Source organism: Miniopterus schreibersii, assembly GCF_964146895.1.
Source record: "Miniopterus schreibersii genome assembly, chromosome: 21".
Lineage (NCBI taxonomy): Eukaryota > Metazoa > Chordata > Mammalia > Chiroptera > Miniopteridae > Miniopterus > Miniopterus schreibersii.
The window spans coordinates 5,723,167-5,736,979 of NC_138123.1; the positions used below are offsets into that span (position 1 = coordinate 5,723,167).

The following is a 13,813-nucleotide window of genomic DNA, read 5'->3' on the forward strand; positions in this document are numbered from 1 at the left end:
CTACACAGACCTATGTCCTTGGTTGTACCTGGTTCTCAGAACCTCCTTCCGTCTTCCCCCTGGCAAAGCAGCTGCTGAGAGGAAAGGAAGAAAAACCTGGTGAGCTCCAGTGTGAATTAGGGTCCCCTAATACCCCGAGATACAAATTAATGACGTGGTCGCTGCTCTGCCCTTATTTAAAAGTGTTCCTGTGACCATCTCTGGGTTAGAATTCTGTTCTGCAGCCCCTTTGCCTGAGACCAACGTCCATTCTGATTGAGGGCAGAGTTTTTCCTTTGAATAAACTGTTTCCCCTGAAGACATTGGCTGAGTGGTAGAGTTCTGGCCCATGAGTGAGAAAACATCGCCTCTGCTCCCTGGAACACCATTTCCTAACTAGGCAGCCTCGGGCAAGCCACTTAACCTCCCTGAGGATCAACTTCCTAAACTGAATCAACTCGGGCTGACAGTACTGCTCTGCGTCCTCATGGCCCGTTCTGCCGGAGACTACGTGAGATAATAAATGTAAACTGGCCCCGAGATCCGTCAAAGGTAAGGTGTTGCTGCTGCTCAGCTTCCCTCACCCCGTCTTGTGATTTTAAGCACATAATACAAGATCTTTCCATATTGTCGGCAATATGGAAGGAAACAGCTGCTGGTCCGAGCCAATTTTAGAAACCCGTGTTTTCTCAAAAGGAAGAGCCAGCTTTCATCACAACAAGGTTGCTGGCCCCGGACAGGCACGGCCAGACGGCAATGTAGAGATGGCCCAGCAGGTGTCAGCAGAGAACCAACTTTTGGTACCAGGCGGGCTCATCCTGGGATGGAGGAGACCCCGGGGCCTGGCGGGCTGAGCCAGGGCTGGCAGGATTCTGCCCTTAAATCCAGAGATGTCCCAGTTTGGGTGGGGTGCAGGGGGACAGACGGGGACAACCCCTGCGCCTCTATCTACAAAGTCCCTCTCTTCGGCTCCAGGATCCTCTGCCTTCAGAGAATCCTTTCCCATTTGTGCCTCTTAGGCTGCGTCTCAGTCCCTACTCTGTGCTCTAACTTGGGAAACTTGTCTCAAAGGAAAGGAAGGTTTTGTTTGTTTAGATAACTATTACTTTGGGAATGCGTTGTTTTGAGTATGACTTTACCTACACCTCCGTCTCCTACCTTGATGTTCAACTCGCTCACTAGAAGCAACACCCCAGCTCTTCAGATTCAATAATTCAGGCAACAAATGCAGCTTTCACGAGGCAAATGGCTAATAACGCAGGGAGCGGGTGAGTGCTGTTTCCAGCTACCAGCTAGGAGCCGGTTCAATGAACTGCTAAATCTCTCACGTGTGAAAGATGGTCTCTCATATTTTACTCTTCTAGGGACATGATTTCACTGCAATTGCATGTGAGTCTGTGTTACAATGTGTCGTGTGGAAATGGGTTCTACCGTTAAGTTTTATGAGGTCTCAGCTCTTTCTAGGCTGGGCATGGAAAAGGTGACTCAGAGAGAGAGAGAGAGAGAAGTAGCTGTTTGCATCCTGGCCGAGTAGCTCAGCTGGTTGGAGGATCATCCAGATACACCAGGGTTGCAGGTTGGATCCCCAGTCAGGGCACATACAAGAATCAACCAATGAAAGATGAAATAAGTGGAACAACAAATCAGTGTTCTTTCCTCTCTCTCTAAAAAAATAAATAAATAAAATAAAATAAAATATAAAATAAAATAAAATGTAGCTGTTTGCAACAGAAGAAAACCCTGCCCTTCTCTGGTGAGCGTGTGTGTGTGTGTGTGTGTGTGTGTGTGTGTGTGTGTGTTTGAGAGAGAGACAGAGACAGAGACAGAGACAGAGACAGAGACAGAGACAGAAGTGGTCCCCACATGTGAACTGGTATACCCTAGTAATGGGAACAAGGAGGGTAAATGGGACCAGCCCCAAAGGGCTGTCTGAGCCTCGGAAGTCAGATCTGTGGGCAGGAGGTCAAGGGCAGGGCTCTGGCCATGTAAAGCGATGGCCACCTGTGAATCTGCCACACCTGGGAATTCAGGAAAAGGAAAGGGAATGCATCGATTGACTTTGGATCCTGTGGTCTTATCACATTATTTGCCTTTCTTACCCCATATCAAAGTCTATCTTCCCAACACTCAGGAACTCTATGTAGTTCTGGAATACTAAGGTCTTCGGGAAAAGGGAGCTGTGGCCTACTTAGAATAATCCAAAGGGGGGTGTGTGGGGGGGGGAGGGTGAGTCTCCAGAGTCCTAACCTCTAGTATCTAGCATCCACAAGGAACAGGAGCCCCACACCCACCACTAAATTCGAGCACGAGGCCCAGCAGTCTGTAAATCTCCAGCTGGCAGAATGACAGGCAGAATGCACGCGGATGCCAACATCGCCGCACATCTCTCACACCCTCCCGCGGCTGGGTGCGCTTTGTTTCCTTCTATTTCTCGCTGTGAACATTCAACTGTTTCCGTCTCTTTCTCGGAAACCCGAAGGTACAGTGTTTGAAAGAATGTTTAAAATGAAAAGGGGAGGAGGGTCTCCAGAGCAACTGCTTTGCATATTATTTTGACCAGAGTCTGTAAGAAAAAAAAACCACACACGATAGCAGACAGAAGCTTGAGCCCTTGCAGAGTTACGGGGCTGGGACAAGCAACGCTTAGCGTTCCCTCTCCTCGAGCTCTGGCGCTCAAGCGGCGTGTTATCTGTGTTCCCCGGGTTTAGGACAAGAATTTGCACTGGCGATTTAAGCGTGGAGGCTCTGAAGACAGGGGCAACCAAAGGGTGAGGGGACCTGACCCGTTGTTTGCATCCACCTCTGATTTAGGCCCCTGCTCTCAGTCCTAAATCCCCGTAAACCACGTCGTTACATTATAAAACGGACCTTCTGTGGCACTGTGCACTCCCAGTGCGGTTGTGTCTACCCGGGAATAAAGAAGGCAGACTATTATGCATTAGAGACAGCCATCGGAATTGACCAGAACCCCCTGCCTTGGTGGCATTGCTCCCCCCAAAAAGCTGTGTAACCTTTCAGTATAAGGGACTCTCTCCATTGCTCCAGCTGTGGATGGTAATTTGCTGGTGCAGCTAGGCAGCCTCAGGAGAAATCCTCTTTAAAAAAAAAACGAGCTTCCTCCAAAGACAGCGCAGCCACATTTAAGCTCAAGTTCATTTGCTTTCCTGGGGCCCTGGCCCTCGTTGCTCCTGCTGGAGCCTGGAGCCTGCAGCCCAGTGGCTCCCAGGCCCGGGGAACCCTTGTCTCTGCCCCCCAGTGTCCCCCGGACAGGCTCAATTGCTCTCGGACTAGCTCATTTCGCCACAGCTCGGAGCCGCTCGGAAAGCAAAGATTAAAGGGGAAAGTCGCAGCTGTATATTTATATTTTCATTGCTAGAAGGGAATTGATTTCCGCGCATTTATTTTGGTAGTTGTAATACACAGGGGCGGATTTGCGTCACCCGAGCAACTTGTCGGTGGAGATAAAGTTGCACAAATATTAAAAGGGGAAGTGCTAGGAGTCATTATAGAGTTTTCTCCGGAAGAAATAAGGATTTCGGCAGTATCCTAAAATACTAAGGCAGCTTCTATTTTGAGACCAATCTCGCAGGCACATCCGCTCATTTAGTCCGAGTCTGAGCCCATCAGAAAACAGGAGATGACCTGAACTCCGGCGAGCCCAGGGTTTCCTGCTGCTTTCTTGGTGCGGAGGGGTGGGGAGGAAGGGGGAGGGGAGTCTGCGGGCTCAGGAGAGGGTTTGGGGTCCCCAGGAACCAGGCCTGAGCCTGGGGAAGGGGTGTGTGGGGGTGGTTAGGCTGGGGGTCGTTTTCCTTTTCGAGTTTCCCTCTGGGAGCTCCGGGTCGGCCAGGGCGCAAAGCAGCCGAGGGCCCGGGACCGGCGAGGGGCGCGCGGGCCAAGGCGCAATTTAGATGCGAGTCACCAATTTTGCGCGGAAAAGCGAGGAGCCCCCGGCTTGGCTAGAAATCGTCCGGGGGGAACCCGACTTCCCCGCCTCGCCTTTGCCCCGCTCCCTCCCCCCCCCGCCCCCCGCCCCGTGCGCGCACCTGGCTTTTAAGTGCTGCAGGTGGGCACCGTGGGCACCGCGGGAAACCCAGAGGGCCCGCGACCCTCCCAGTCCGCACCCCGCGCCCACCCCTAGCGAAGGTCGCGTCTTATTCGGGGGGTAGGCGGCCTGCGGTGAGTCCCAAACGCATCGCTTAGAACCGTGGGTTTGGGCTTAGGCCGCGGTTGGAACGCGGGCAGGCAAATTGGAATCGCAACGGAATTGGAAGTGAGCCTGGAAAAGGGCGACCCACTCGCGCTCGTGACTTCCCCGAGGTCCGTGAAGCCGCAGAGGCCGCGCCCCCCCCTCCCCGGAATCCTCAGTCTCTTTGCTCGCAACGCAGCGCCCCTGATGGGGTCTCTCCAGGAGGGTCCCCGGTCTCAGGTGGCCTTTTGCTCGTCACAGACGGGCTGGTGTTCCTGCGTCTCTCGCCCCAGGTGCGGGCGCCCTGGACCCCGCGCATCCCTCCCCTGCCGCGCTGGAAGCACCACCTCCGCCCCGGCTGCAAGGAGCAGAGCACGAAAGTCATTTAGTGAGAGAGACAGAGAGACGGGGGCCGGGGGTGTTCCCAGGGGTGGCTGGTCCCAACTGATGGATGACTTCCCAGGAGAAAGTCGAAGCTTAAAAATGACAGCATTTGCAACACGGGGCTAGAAACCACTAGAAATTAATTTTAATTCCCACCCACCCCCCACCCCCAAATCCTAAACTCGAGATACGCACAGCAAGTTCAGTCGCTTTCCTCGGTTTATTTGGTAGGAAGCCTTAGTGCTGAAGTGAAATTAAAAAATGCCACAGAAGCTTTATTGCAACTGTATTGAAAGGTGTTTTGTTTGTTTGGTTTGCAAAAAAAGAAATGCCACAGAAGCACAGCTGCTCTGTTAAGAGACACTTATTAGTACAATCGAAAACAAAAGATTCTGTGGTTTCATTATTGTTATTATTTTATTTTCTTCCTGAAAATGGGCAAGACGAGCTCATCTGGGTGGCCTGTGGTTAGTTTGGGAGAGGGGTGGGGAAATCCATTCCGACTATAATTTAAAAGAGAACGAATTCTTAAAGATGTTGATGTTGCAGAACACCCCCCCCCACTCCCCCCACCCCACCCCCACTGCACCCCACCCTGCGCTCCAAACACCCGACGCGCGAAAGAAACACGCCGGCGGCCCCTGCAGCTCGTCCTGCGAGCAGGCCCGACGGGCTCCTAGGCGAGCGGTGGATGGATTCAAAGTAGCTTTTAACCCCAAGGAAATCGGCCCTTGCGGGCACTTGCACAACAGCGAAGCCCACGTGACCCGGGGGGGATGTGGCGGAGGCGGGCGGGCGACGTTTCCTACGAGGTGCGGCCGAGGAGGGGACGCGCGTGCCGCTCGCCGGGGTTTCGGTCGGCGGCCTGTTTCGTCGTCTCCGAGGCTTTGGGGGAAAGTTTGGCCGCGTCCAGAGCAGACGCTGGGAAACATCCATCTTCTTTTGTTTGAAAAGTGACTCGTTCAAGTTGTCACCGAGTGACAGCTCAGAATAAAGCTCATTTACGGCCGCGCCTCCTCTCGTCCCGAGGATTTTTGGAGGCGGCGAGGCCGGCGCGGGGCTCCTTTGGGCGGGGCCCCAGGGCCTCCCCGCATTCCCGCGCGCGAGCTCGGCGCTGGGCAGCAGCGGGGCGCAAAAGATGGAACCTTGCGGAGGACACCGGTTTTCGGGATAAAGACCCGATGGGAAGAAAAATCGGGCCCGAGGGATGTAAAGGGATGAACACTTGGGGGGAGGGGGGCGCCCGGCGCATTCCCGGAGGCGGGCTTTGCACCGCGATCGTTGTGCCGGATCGTCGGTGTCCCCCGGCGAGTGCGCCAGGATCTCTGTGACCAGCTCTCCACGCCCGGTGCCGGTTCGGCTCTGCAGAACCCCCTGGACGGTCTCAGTTCCCCGGAGCCGGGAAGAGGGACGCGCGGAACCCGGGTCGGCCCACGCGGCGGCGGCGCACACACTGGGGCGTGGCCTGGGCGTGGCCGAGGGGAGGGCCACGCCCCTCTCCGCCGAGTCCCCACCACGGCCCGCTCCCATTGGTCAGGAGGCTGGCCAATGAGCGCTCAGATCGAGGTCCTACCCAGGGTCGGACTCGAAAGCTCCTGCCAAAACTTTGGGAGTTTTTAGAGAGGAGTTTTTTTTTTCGTTTTTTTTTTTTTCCTCTTATTACTTTTTTTTTTTTTTTTAAACTAACGGATTATTATTGTTGTTGTTTTAAATTTAGCTCCCAGGGCTGAGCTGTCGGGGCTTTTCTCTCCGTGCCTGGCGCTCGTCTCCGCGGCGCCCGCCCGCCGGTCGCTCCAGCGCCGCGCGCTCGCCTCCAGCCCGCGGGGCGCGCGGGTGCGGTGCCGCCCTCGGAGCGGGGCCGGGGCCCACTGCGGCCGGCCGGCCTCCCGCCTCGGCGCTGCCAGGGCTCCGCGGCCTCTCTTCGGAGCCGACGGAGAACCGAAAGCGGATCGTCCTCGGCTGGGCTGCCACCCTCTCCGCCTGGACTGCGCGCGCCCCTCCCCGCGCACCCCCGCCTCCCCCCATCCACCCGGCCCGGCCCGGCCCGGCCAGGCCGCGGCGGCCGCGAGGCGCACCCCGCCAGGATGTTCGCCGCCGGGCTGGCTCCTTTCTACGCCTCCAACTTCAGCCTCTGGTCGGCCGCTTACTGCTCTTCGGCCGGCCCGGGCGGCTGCTCCTTCCCGCTGGACCCGGCCGCGGTCAAGAAGCCTTCCTTCTGCATCGCGGACATCCTGCACGCGGGCGTGGGGGACCCGGGGGCGGCCCCGGAGGGCCTGGCGGGCGCCTCGGCCGCCGCCCTCGGCGCGCACTTGAGCTCGGCTCACCCGCACGCCTCTTTCCAAGCCGCCGCCAGGTCCCCGCTGCGACCCACCCCGGTGGTGGCGCCCTCGGAGGTCCCGGCTGGCTTCCCGCAGCGGCTGTCCCCGCTCTCGGCCGCCTACCACCACCGTCACCCGCAGCAGCAGCCCCCGCAGCAGCAGGCCCCCCAGCAGCAGCAGCAGCTCCCTCCGCCTGCGCCCCGCGCGGGCGCCTCTTCCTCCGGGGCGCGGGTGGCCCCGAACCCCCACCAGAGCGGCTCGGCCCCGGCCCCCTCCAGCAAGGACCTCAAATTCGGAATAGACCGCATTTTGTCTGCAGAATTTGACCCGAAAGTCAAAGAAGGCAACACCCTGAGAGGTAGGTCTTGGGGGAGAGTCTGCAGGCCTCCGACCAGGGCCCTGACGCACCCTGGATCCCTGGGCCACTTTGGGGTACACTTTGGGGTGGTTTTTTTTTGTTTTTTGTTTTTTTTTTACAATTAAGGACAAATTGGTAAAAGGAAGGAGATGAAAGTCAATAGTGAGAAGACTCTGAAACACAAGATTTAAAACGCACCTGCTCTAGGGAAGCAAACACACACACAAACACGCACAAAAGTCTCCAGGGATGACTTAAAAACGCCCTTCACAGAACCAACACGCATAAAAATGGTTGGTGTAAACGTTTGCTAAAAACGACCGTCACCACCTGTGTCTTTAGTCACCTATCGAGAGAGAAAAACTGTAGTATTGGCCAGGGGAAGCCTTTTTGGGGAACGCTTTCCCCCCGCGCATTTATCTGATTTCCAGCGAAATTGCGTCTCAGCTCCCCAGACGAGAGGGCAGAGCAGGGGCTCCTTCCGGGGCAGGGTTTCGGGTGTCAAAAGGCGCCCGAAAAGTGACTTCGTTTGGGCGGTTTCAGGTAGAGCCCTCCCCAGCCGCGGCGGCGGGGACACGGACAGACGGCGCGTCTCGCGCGCGCATCGCCCGCCGGCCGCCGTCGGGGGAGAGGGGTTTGGGGAGGAGACGGGGGTCTCTCTCCTTGACTTTGCTCCAGGAAAACCAAATCGAGGGGGTGTGGGGGGGGGAGAGGAGGGGAGGGGCAAATCGCCCCCCAAGGGTGTGGGTTCGCGCCGAAGGGTAACCGGCTGTTCTCTCGCCTGGTCCCCAGATCTCACGTCCCTGCTGACGGGCGCGCGGCCCGCGGGGCTGCACCTCCCCGGCCTGCAGCCCTCGGCCGGCCAGCTCTTCGCGTCCCTCGATCCCATGAACGAGGCCTCTGCCCTCCTCAGCCCCTTAAGCTCGAACCCGAGGAACGCAGTTCAGCATCAGTTTCAAGACACGTTTCCAGGTACGGACGGGAAACCCGGGGCTGCGCGGTGCAGCCGCGCCCGGCGTTGGTGCGGGAGGCCCCCCGCGTCCCCGGACAGAGAAGCCGAAAGATTTCTCTGCGAGTTTGGATCTCTGTCCGCAGGACAGGGGTGGGGAGCCTGGGGAGCCCCCAGAAAATATGTGAGTGGGCGAGTGGGATGGGGTAAGGGGGTGGGCTTTCTCTAGCCTTTTCTGGGGAGAGCGTGCTTTGAAAAGGCAGCCACAGGAGGTGTTGCTTGTTATGATACAGGCGTTTGGAAATGGCCCCAAACCCTTTTTCTCCAGGAGACAGCATCTCGGCTGGCCCCCTGGGCAGAAGAACACACACACACACACACACACACACGCAGGCACACACTGGGGTGGGAGGGAGAGAGAGGGAGAGAGAGTGAACCCAGGCTGAGGTCTCTAGATCCTTCAGGCCCAGGGACGTTTTCCCCTACACGTCCCAGGCCTGATGGCCCAGCATCAGGTTTACAGTTTTCCTTTGGAGTTAACGGAGGGAACCGCTGGGCCTCTCGAACTCACTGTCCGCCGGCTTCAGGCCTTTCCATTAACTTCTCAAAAGCCCTAAGATTCCTCCTTGCAGGAGGGCTTTGTGAAGGCGGGTAGGGTCGTGGTTAAGCAGAGCCGTTTTAAGCGGGACCCTGAGCCCCAGGCCCCAGCACTCACCCGGTCCTGCTGTGTGTCTCTCTCTCGCTTGCTCCTGCCTGCCCCACCCCGGCAGGTCCCTACGCTGTGCTCACCAAGGACACTATGCCCCAGACGTACAAGAGGAAGCGCTCGTGGTCGAGGGCCGTCTTCTCCAACCTGCAGAGGAAAGGCCTGGAGAAGAGGTTTGAGATTCAGAAGTACGTGACCAAGCCCGACCGAAAGCAGCTGGCCGCGATGCTGGGCCTCACCGACGCACAGGTCAGCCAGCTCCCGCCCCAGGGCGCGGCCCCTCGGTGGGCAGGTCAGCACATCCCAGTCCCAAACACCCTTCCACCCGACCCCGCTGTCCTGCAGTGGGAACGCAAGGACTTGAACGTCGGGAGACTCTGTGGACTCCCCAGCTCGAGGCAGGAGAGAGGAGGGTGGGAGACAAGGGCTGAAGGGAAGGCCTAGCCCGTCTCCAAAGATGTGTGTCAACAAGCGGTGTCTGTTTATTTTGGCCAACAGGCAAAAGAACCGCTGAGAAAGCAAATAGGCTGTGGGAGATAAATTATGTACCCGACTCGAGTGCGATTTGCTGTAGGAAGCAGTTTATTTCAGAAGAGATAAAAATCCCAAGTCAAGAGATTGTTGGTGGCTTTTTAATTTTTTTATTTTTTTTCTTCCATCTTCCCTCCCTCCCTCCTGCCGTGGCTGGATTGTGAAATCCCCAGTTGTGAGGAAGTGAAAACATCATTTCAAACGGAATTACTTAGCCCTGGTAGGGCAAGAAGTCCGCTTGGGGCGGCCACAGTCCCATTTTCTAACGGCATAAGCGCTGAAGGAAAATCTCGGGTCGGGGTGGGTGGTGGGTGGGGGGAGTGGGGGCTCGGGGTGGGGGTGAGAGAGAGAAAAAGAAAAAAAGATTTCTTAGAGGGCCTAGGAGCAATCCAGCAGGTCCTGGGTCCTGCGTCCACAAATGCTTTTCAAGAACATGACAAATCTATCATGCCTGACTTCAATGCCCGAGTTTTTTTTTTTTTTCTCTTTCTTTTTCTCAAATTCAAGAACTGGGCATTTTTTCTTCTTTTTGAGTTTTGAAACTAGAAGAGAGTCCCCATTCTGCCACACCCCACAGCAGCGGCCCTTGCTTCCTGGGTACCCAGTGTTCTCAGCAGGGCAGAAGCCAAAGGCAGGCACTTTTTTTTTTTAATGGCTCCTTTAGGTTCACCGCACCCCCCCCCCCCATCTCTGTGCCTTTCTGCCCTCCATTGCACAACTCCCCGCCTCAGCACACACACTGGAGGAGACCGGCCGTTTTCCACCAGCTGTGGATGTTATTTTTAAAAGGGAAGCTGGAACTTGTGTGAATGCATTGGGTCCCCCAGGGGATCGTATATATTTATATAGATTCCCCGCCCCATCCCTAACCCCCCTTATCCCTTACGCACAGGTTTAATCCCAGCGTTTTCTGAGCCCACAGTGGCATTAGCCTATTCTGGGCAGCGGATGGGTCCTTACCAGCTTCTGGATGCACATAGGCCAAGGAGACGCTCATCCACCCAAAGCCCAGGGGTGTCCCCACCCCGCTGGGATCAACTCTGTGAACCCCCTTTCCCCTCTGTGCTTCCTAAAAAGAATTGCTTCTGTAGGGACTTGCCTGAGGAGGGGGGCCACTTAGCAGGAATTCTTAACGTCGGTTCACCAAACCCTTGAAATGCTGTGCAAAACCTTGGGAATGGGTGCATTTCTCTGGTCCAGGAGTCAGTCAGATTCTTGGGAGGGCCCTGACTCAGGTGGGTTAAGGGGGCATTGATTTAGAGCGGAGACCCTCCCTTGTCTGCAGGCCAGGTGCAGGAATCGGCCTTTCCAACCAGTATCCCTGTCATTTCAGGCTGGAGGTCTGGCCAGCCGCGTCTGGAAAACCAGGCCTAGTGCGTCTCTTAGGCGGGGGGGATCCCTGGCGATCTCGTGCGTCCCGGGGCAGCCTCCGGTCGCCTCCCCCCCTGCACCTAGCACAGTGCCTAGGGGACAGTGAGCGCCGCGGGCCCGCCTTTCCGGGTGCCTCCCGGGCCCGCGCCGGCCGCCCCGCAGCGAGCCCGCGTCTCACCTCCGTTTCCCTGCCTGTCTCCCGTGCGTCGCAGGTGAAGGTCTGGTTCCAGAACCGGAGGATGAAGTGGCGGCACTCCAAGGAGGCCCAGGCCCAGAAGGACAAAGACAAGGAGGCCGACGAGAAGCCGGCGGGGGGAGCCCCGGCGGTGGACGGTGATCACGAGGAGCGGAGCCCCAGCCGCTCCGAGGGCGAGGCCGAGAGCGACAGCAGCGACTCCGAGTCTCTGGACATGGCCCCCAGCGACACGGAGCGGACTGAGGGGGCCGAGCGGTCTCCGCACCAAACCACGGTCATCAAGGCCTCGGCGGCCGGCGCGCTCCTCCCCGCCAGCAGCGGGGCCAGCGGCAGTTTCAGCTTCAGCGGCAGTGGCACCCCCAGCGCGGGCATCGCCAGTAGCCTTGGCAGCGACGTCGCTCCAGAGTTGCTCCCTGCGCCCCAGCCCACCCTCAGCAGCGCTCCCAAGAGCCCGGAGCCCGCCCAGCCGCCTCTTGGAGGCCTATAGACTGGACCGGGGCGGAGGGGACCCAGGCCCTGCGTGCGGACGCCCGGACTTCCGACGTGGCTGGATCTTGTGCCCACTTGAAGGTGGCACCGGCCGGAGATACCGCGGGACGCTTGCGTTTTGCCCCTTGCTGGCCGCCTGGTGGCACAGCCCACACTGCCCAGTGGCCTGGGGAGTCTCCGTGCCCCCCCCCCCCCCGACGGACACTTCAACGGACGCTTCTCCCGGGATACGAGCCGCTCACACCGCGACGTGTGACTCCACGGTTCCTTCCCGCTCTAGGGGTGGCAGAGACGCACTGCACTTCGGATGCCACACACTTGTAAATAAAATGTTTATGACGGTTTGTAAAGAAAGATTGCGTGGCTGGCTGGGGACACGCGGTTGGTAAGGTCAGGGATTGCTCCGCGGGACCTTAGCTTGGGTGCTGCAGGTCCCCGCAGCTGGGGTGCGGTCTAGAGCTTTTGGGGTAAATCCTGCAACCTCGGAGCCACGTTGCTGCAGAGATCCCGGCTGGGGCTTAGCGGTGCCACCAGTTCAGAGGTGCCCCAGCCCGCAGCCTGCCGACTGCCGCTGAACTTGAGCTCCCTGACCCCGAGTTGGCCATAGAATCTGTTGGGGGCAGATGGCTTCCTCGTGGAGAGTCAGGATTCCTTGGGTATGTGATGAGTGTGCTCGCAGGCTTTCTGTTGGGATGGAGAAGCCGGCGGTGCCCTGCGGGGTCAATCTGGCCACAGCCTGTACTCCCAGGGTGACCGCTCAGTGCCTGGGCTGGAGCCCTGAGTCAATTCCTGTGCAATGGGCCCCTTGCTCAGGTATGGTCTGTGGTGTCCTGGAAGAAAGGAGAGGCGGACCACAGTGGTCGGGGCTGGAAGGCCAGGCCGGGGATGGCTGTAAAGATGCCCAAACGATTGCATGGCAGGGAGGTGTCTTGTTCAAGGTCACGCTGAGGCTGAGCCCCAGACCAGAACTTGGACCTCCGGGCTCACATTTGGTCAGTGATGGGTCTACAAAACGGCACCCCCACCCCAATACACACACATGATCTTTCTTCCTAATTGGGCTACTGCAGGCACCCCGATTGAACGCCCCCCCCCCCCCAGGCTGCCACTATCTAAGAGGCAGTTTCCCCATCACACTGCAGCTGGAAAATAGCAAACCTATTTTACCTCCACGCTGCTACTAGGGTGGGCCATTCGAAGTTGTTGTTGTGTGTTTGTTTTTTTTTAAAGGTTGAAGATTCAAACCTCTCTCCAAGACTGGTTCTCCCCAGGCTCACCTTCCCTTCCAAGTTTGTTAAAAGTTCTTTTGGGAGATTTTAAAACAAATAGACGTTGCCCTCAAAACCTGAGCACCGGGGTCTGTTTGTCACTGAGCTGTGGGAGGGGCACAAGGCCTCTTACAGGCCATCCACCCATTTGGGGGAGCTGGTTCTCATGGAGAGCGGGTGCTCCTGGGGAGTGCTGAGGTCAGCGAGCCTAGGACCACCCTCATCCCTGACCTGAGTGGGAAGGCTCCCTGGTCTGGCTTCGCTTCTCCAATTTAACCCATTTGCTTGAGCACGTTAAAAAAAAACCTTCCAGATTTATGGGCCCAGGGACAGAATAGACGCCCCAGATTTAGCCTTTCCTGGTCGGGAGCATCAGACACCTGGGCAGGGATGCCAGGCTGACCATTTCCCACCCCAGCCAACCCCTGCCCCCCCCACCAAGCTGAACCCTTCAGAGTGAGGACCGGAGAGGGAAGACCAGGGTGGTCCGAGGCAGGAAAGAGAAAAGAAAGGTGGAGGGAGGCCCCAGGAGGGACCTCAAGTTAAAGGGCAATGTGAGCCGGTGTTACCCCTAAATGTGCCACAAGATGGGTGGGCGGCCTCCCCACCTGCCCCTGGGTTCCAGCCCCAGGCTGGGGGGGCTCCTTTATTCCTTCCACAGGCCCTGGTACGAACTCCAGCTTTCTCCCTGTGCCCCAGTTTTGCTTTTATTACCGAAACCCGTTTCCCCCCAAGCCCCAGCTGTTAGAATTCTGGAACCAGGATCTCCCGAGAACATCGATTTAGCCGCAGGTGCATCCAGTTCTGGCCTTAAGGAGAGTAAAGGGGAGGATGTGCACCTGGTCGAGGAGCCGGCTGGGGAGCGAGGTGGGCGAGGTTGATGCTTTCCACCCACCGCAGCTACCTCGCCCGTGTGAGGTGCCTGCAGGGACACCCCCTCCCCGCCGCGTTTCTCCACTTTTGGGGCCAGTTTTGAGAAGTGAAGGAAGTCATCGCCCAGGGACTGTCATGATGTGATTTCAGGTAAAACTAGGCCTTATCTTGGCCAGGTTCAGCCGGACAAGTGGGCGCGGTGAGC

At 57.7% G+C, this 13,813-nt stretch overlaps 1 protein-coding gene across 1 annotated transcript; it reads left to right on the plus strand.

The window, feature by feature from the left end:
- The first annotated feature begins 6,557 nt into the window (after window positions 1–6,557).
- Window positions 6,558–11,814, plus strand: HLX (H2.0 like homeobox). The gene is made up of 4 exons (XM_081124042.1): window positions 6,558–7,225; window positions 8,018–8,197; window positions 8,945–9,129; window positions 10,995–11,814. The coding sequence occupies exons 1-4, from the start codon at window positions 6,634–6,636 to the stop codon at window positions 11,463–11,465; spliced, it is 1,428 nt and encodes a 475-aa protein (XP_080980168.1). The 5' UTR covers window positions 6,558–6,633; the 3' UTR covers window positions 11,466–11,814.
- The last annotated feature ends 1,999 nt before the right edge of the window (window positions 11,815–13,813 follow it).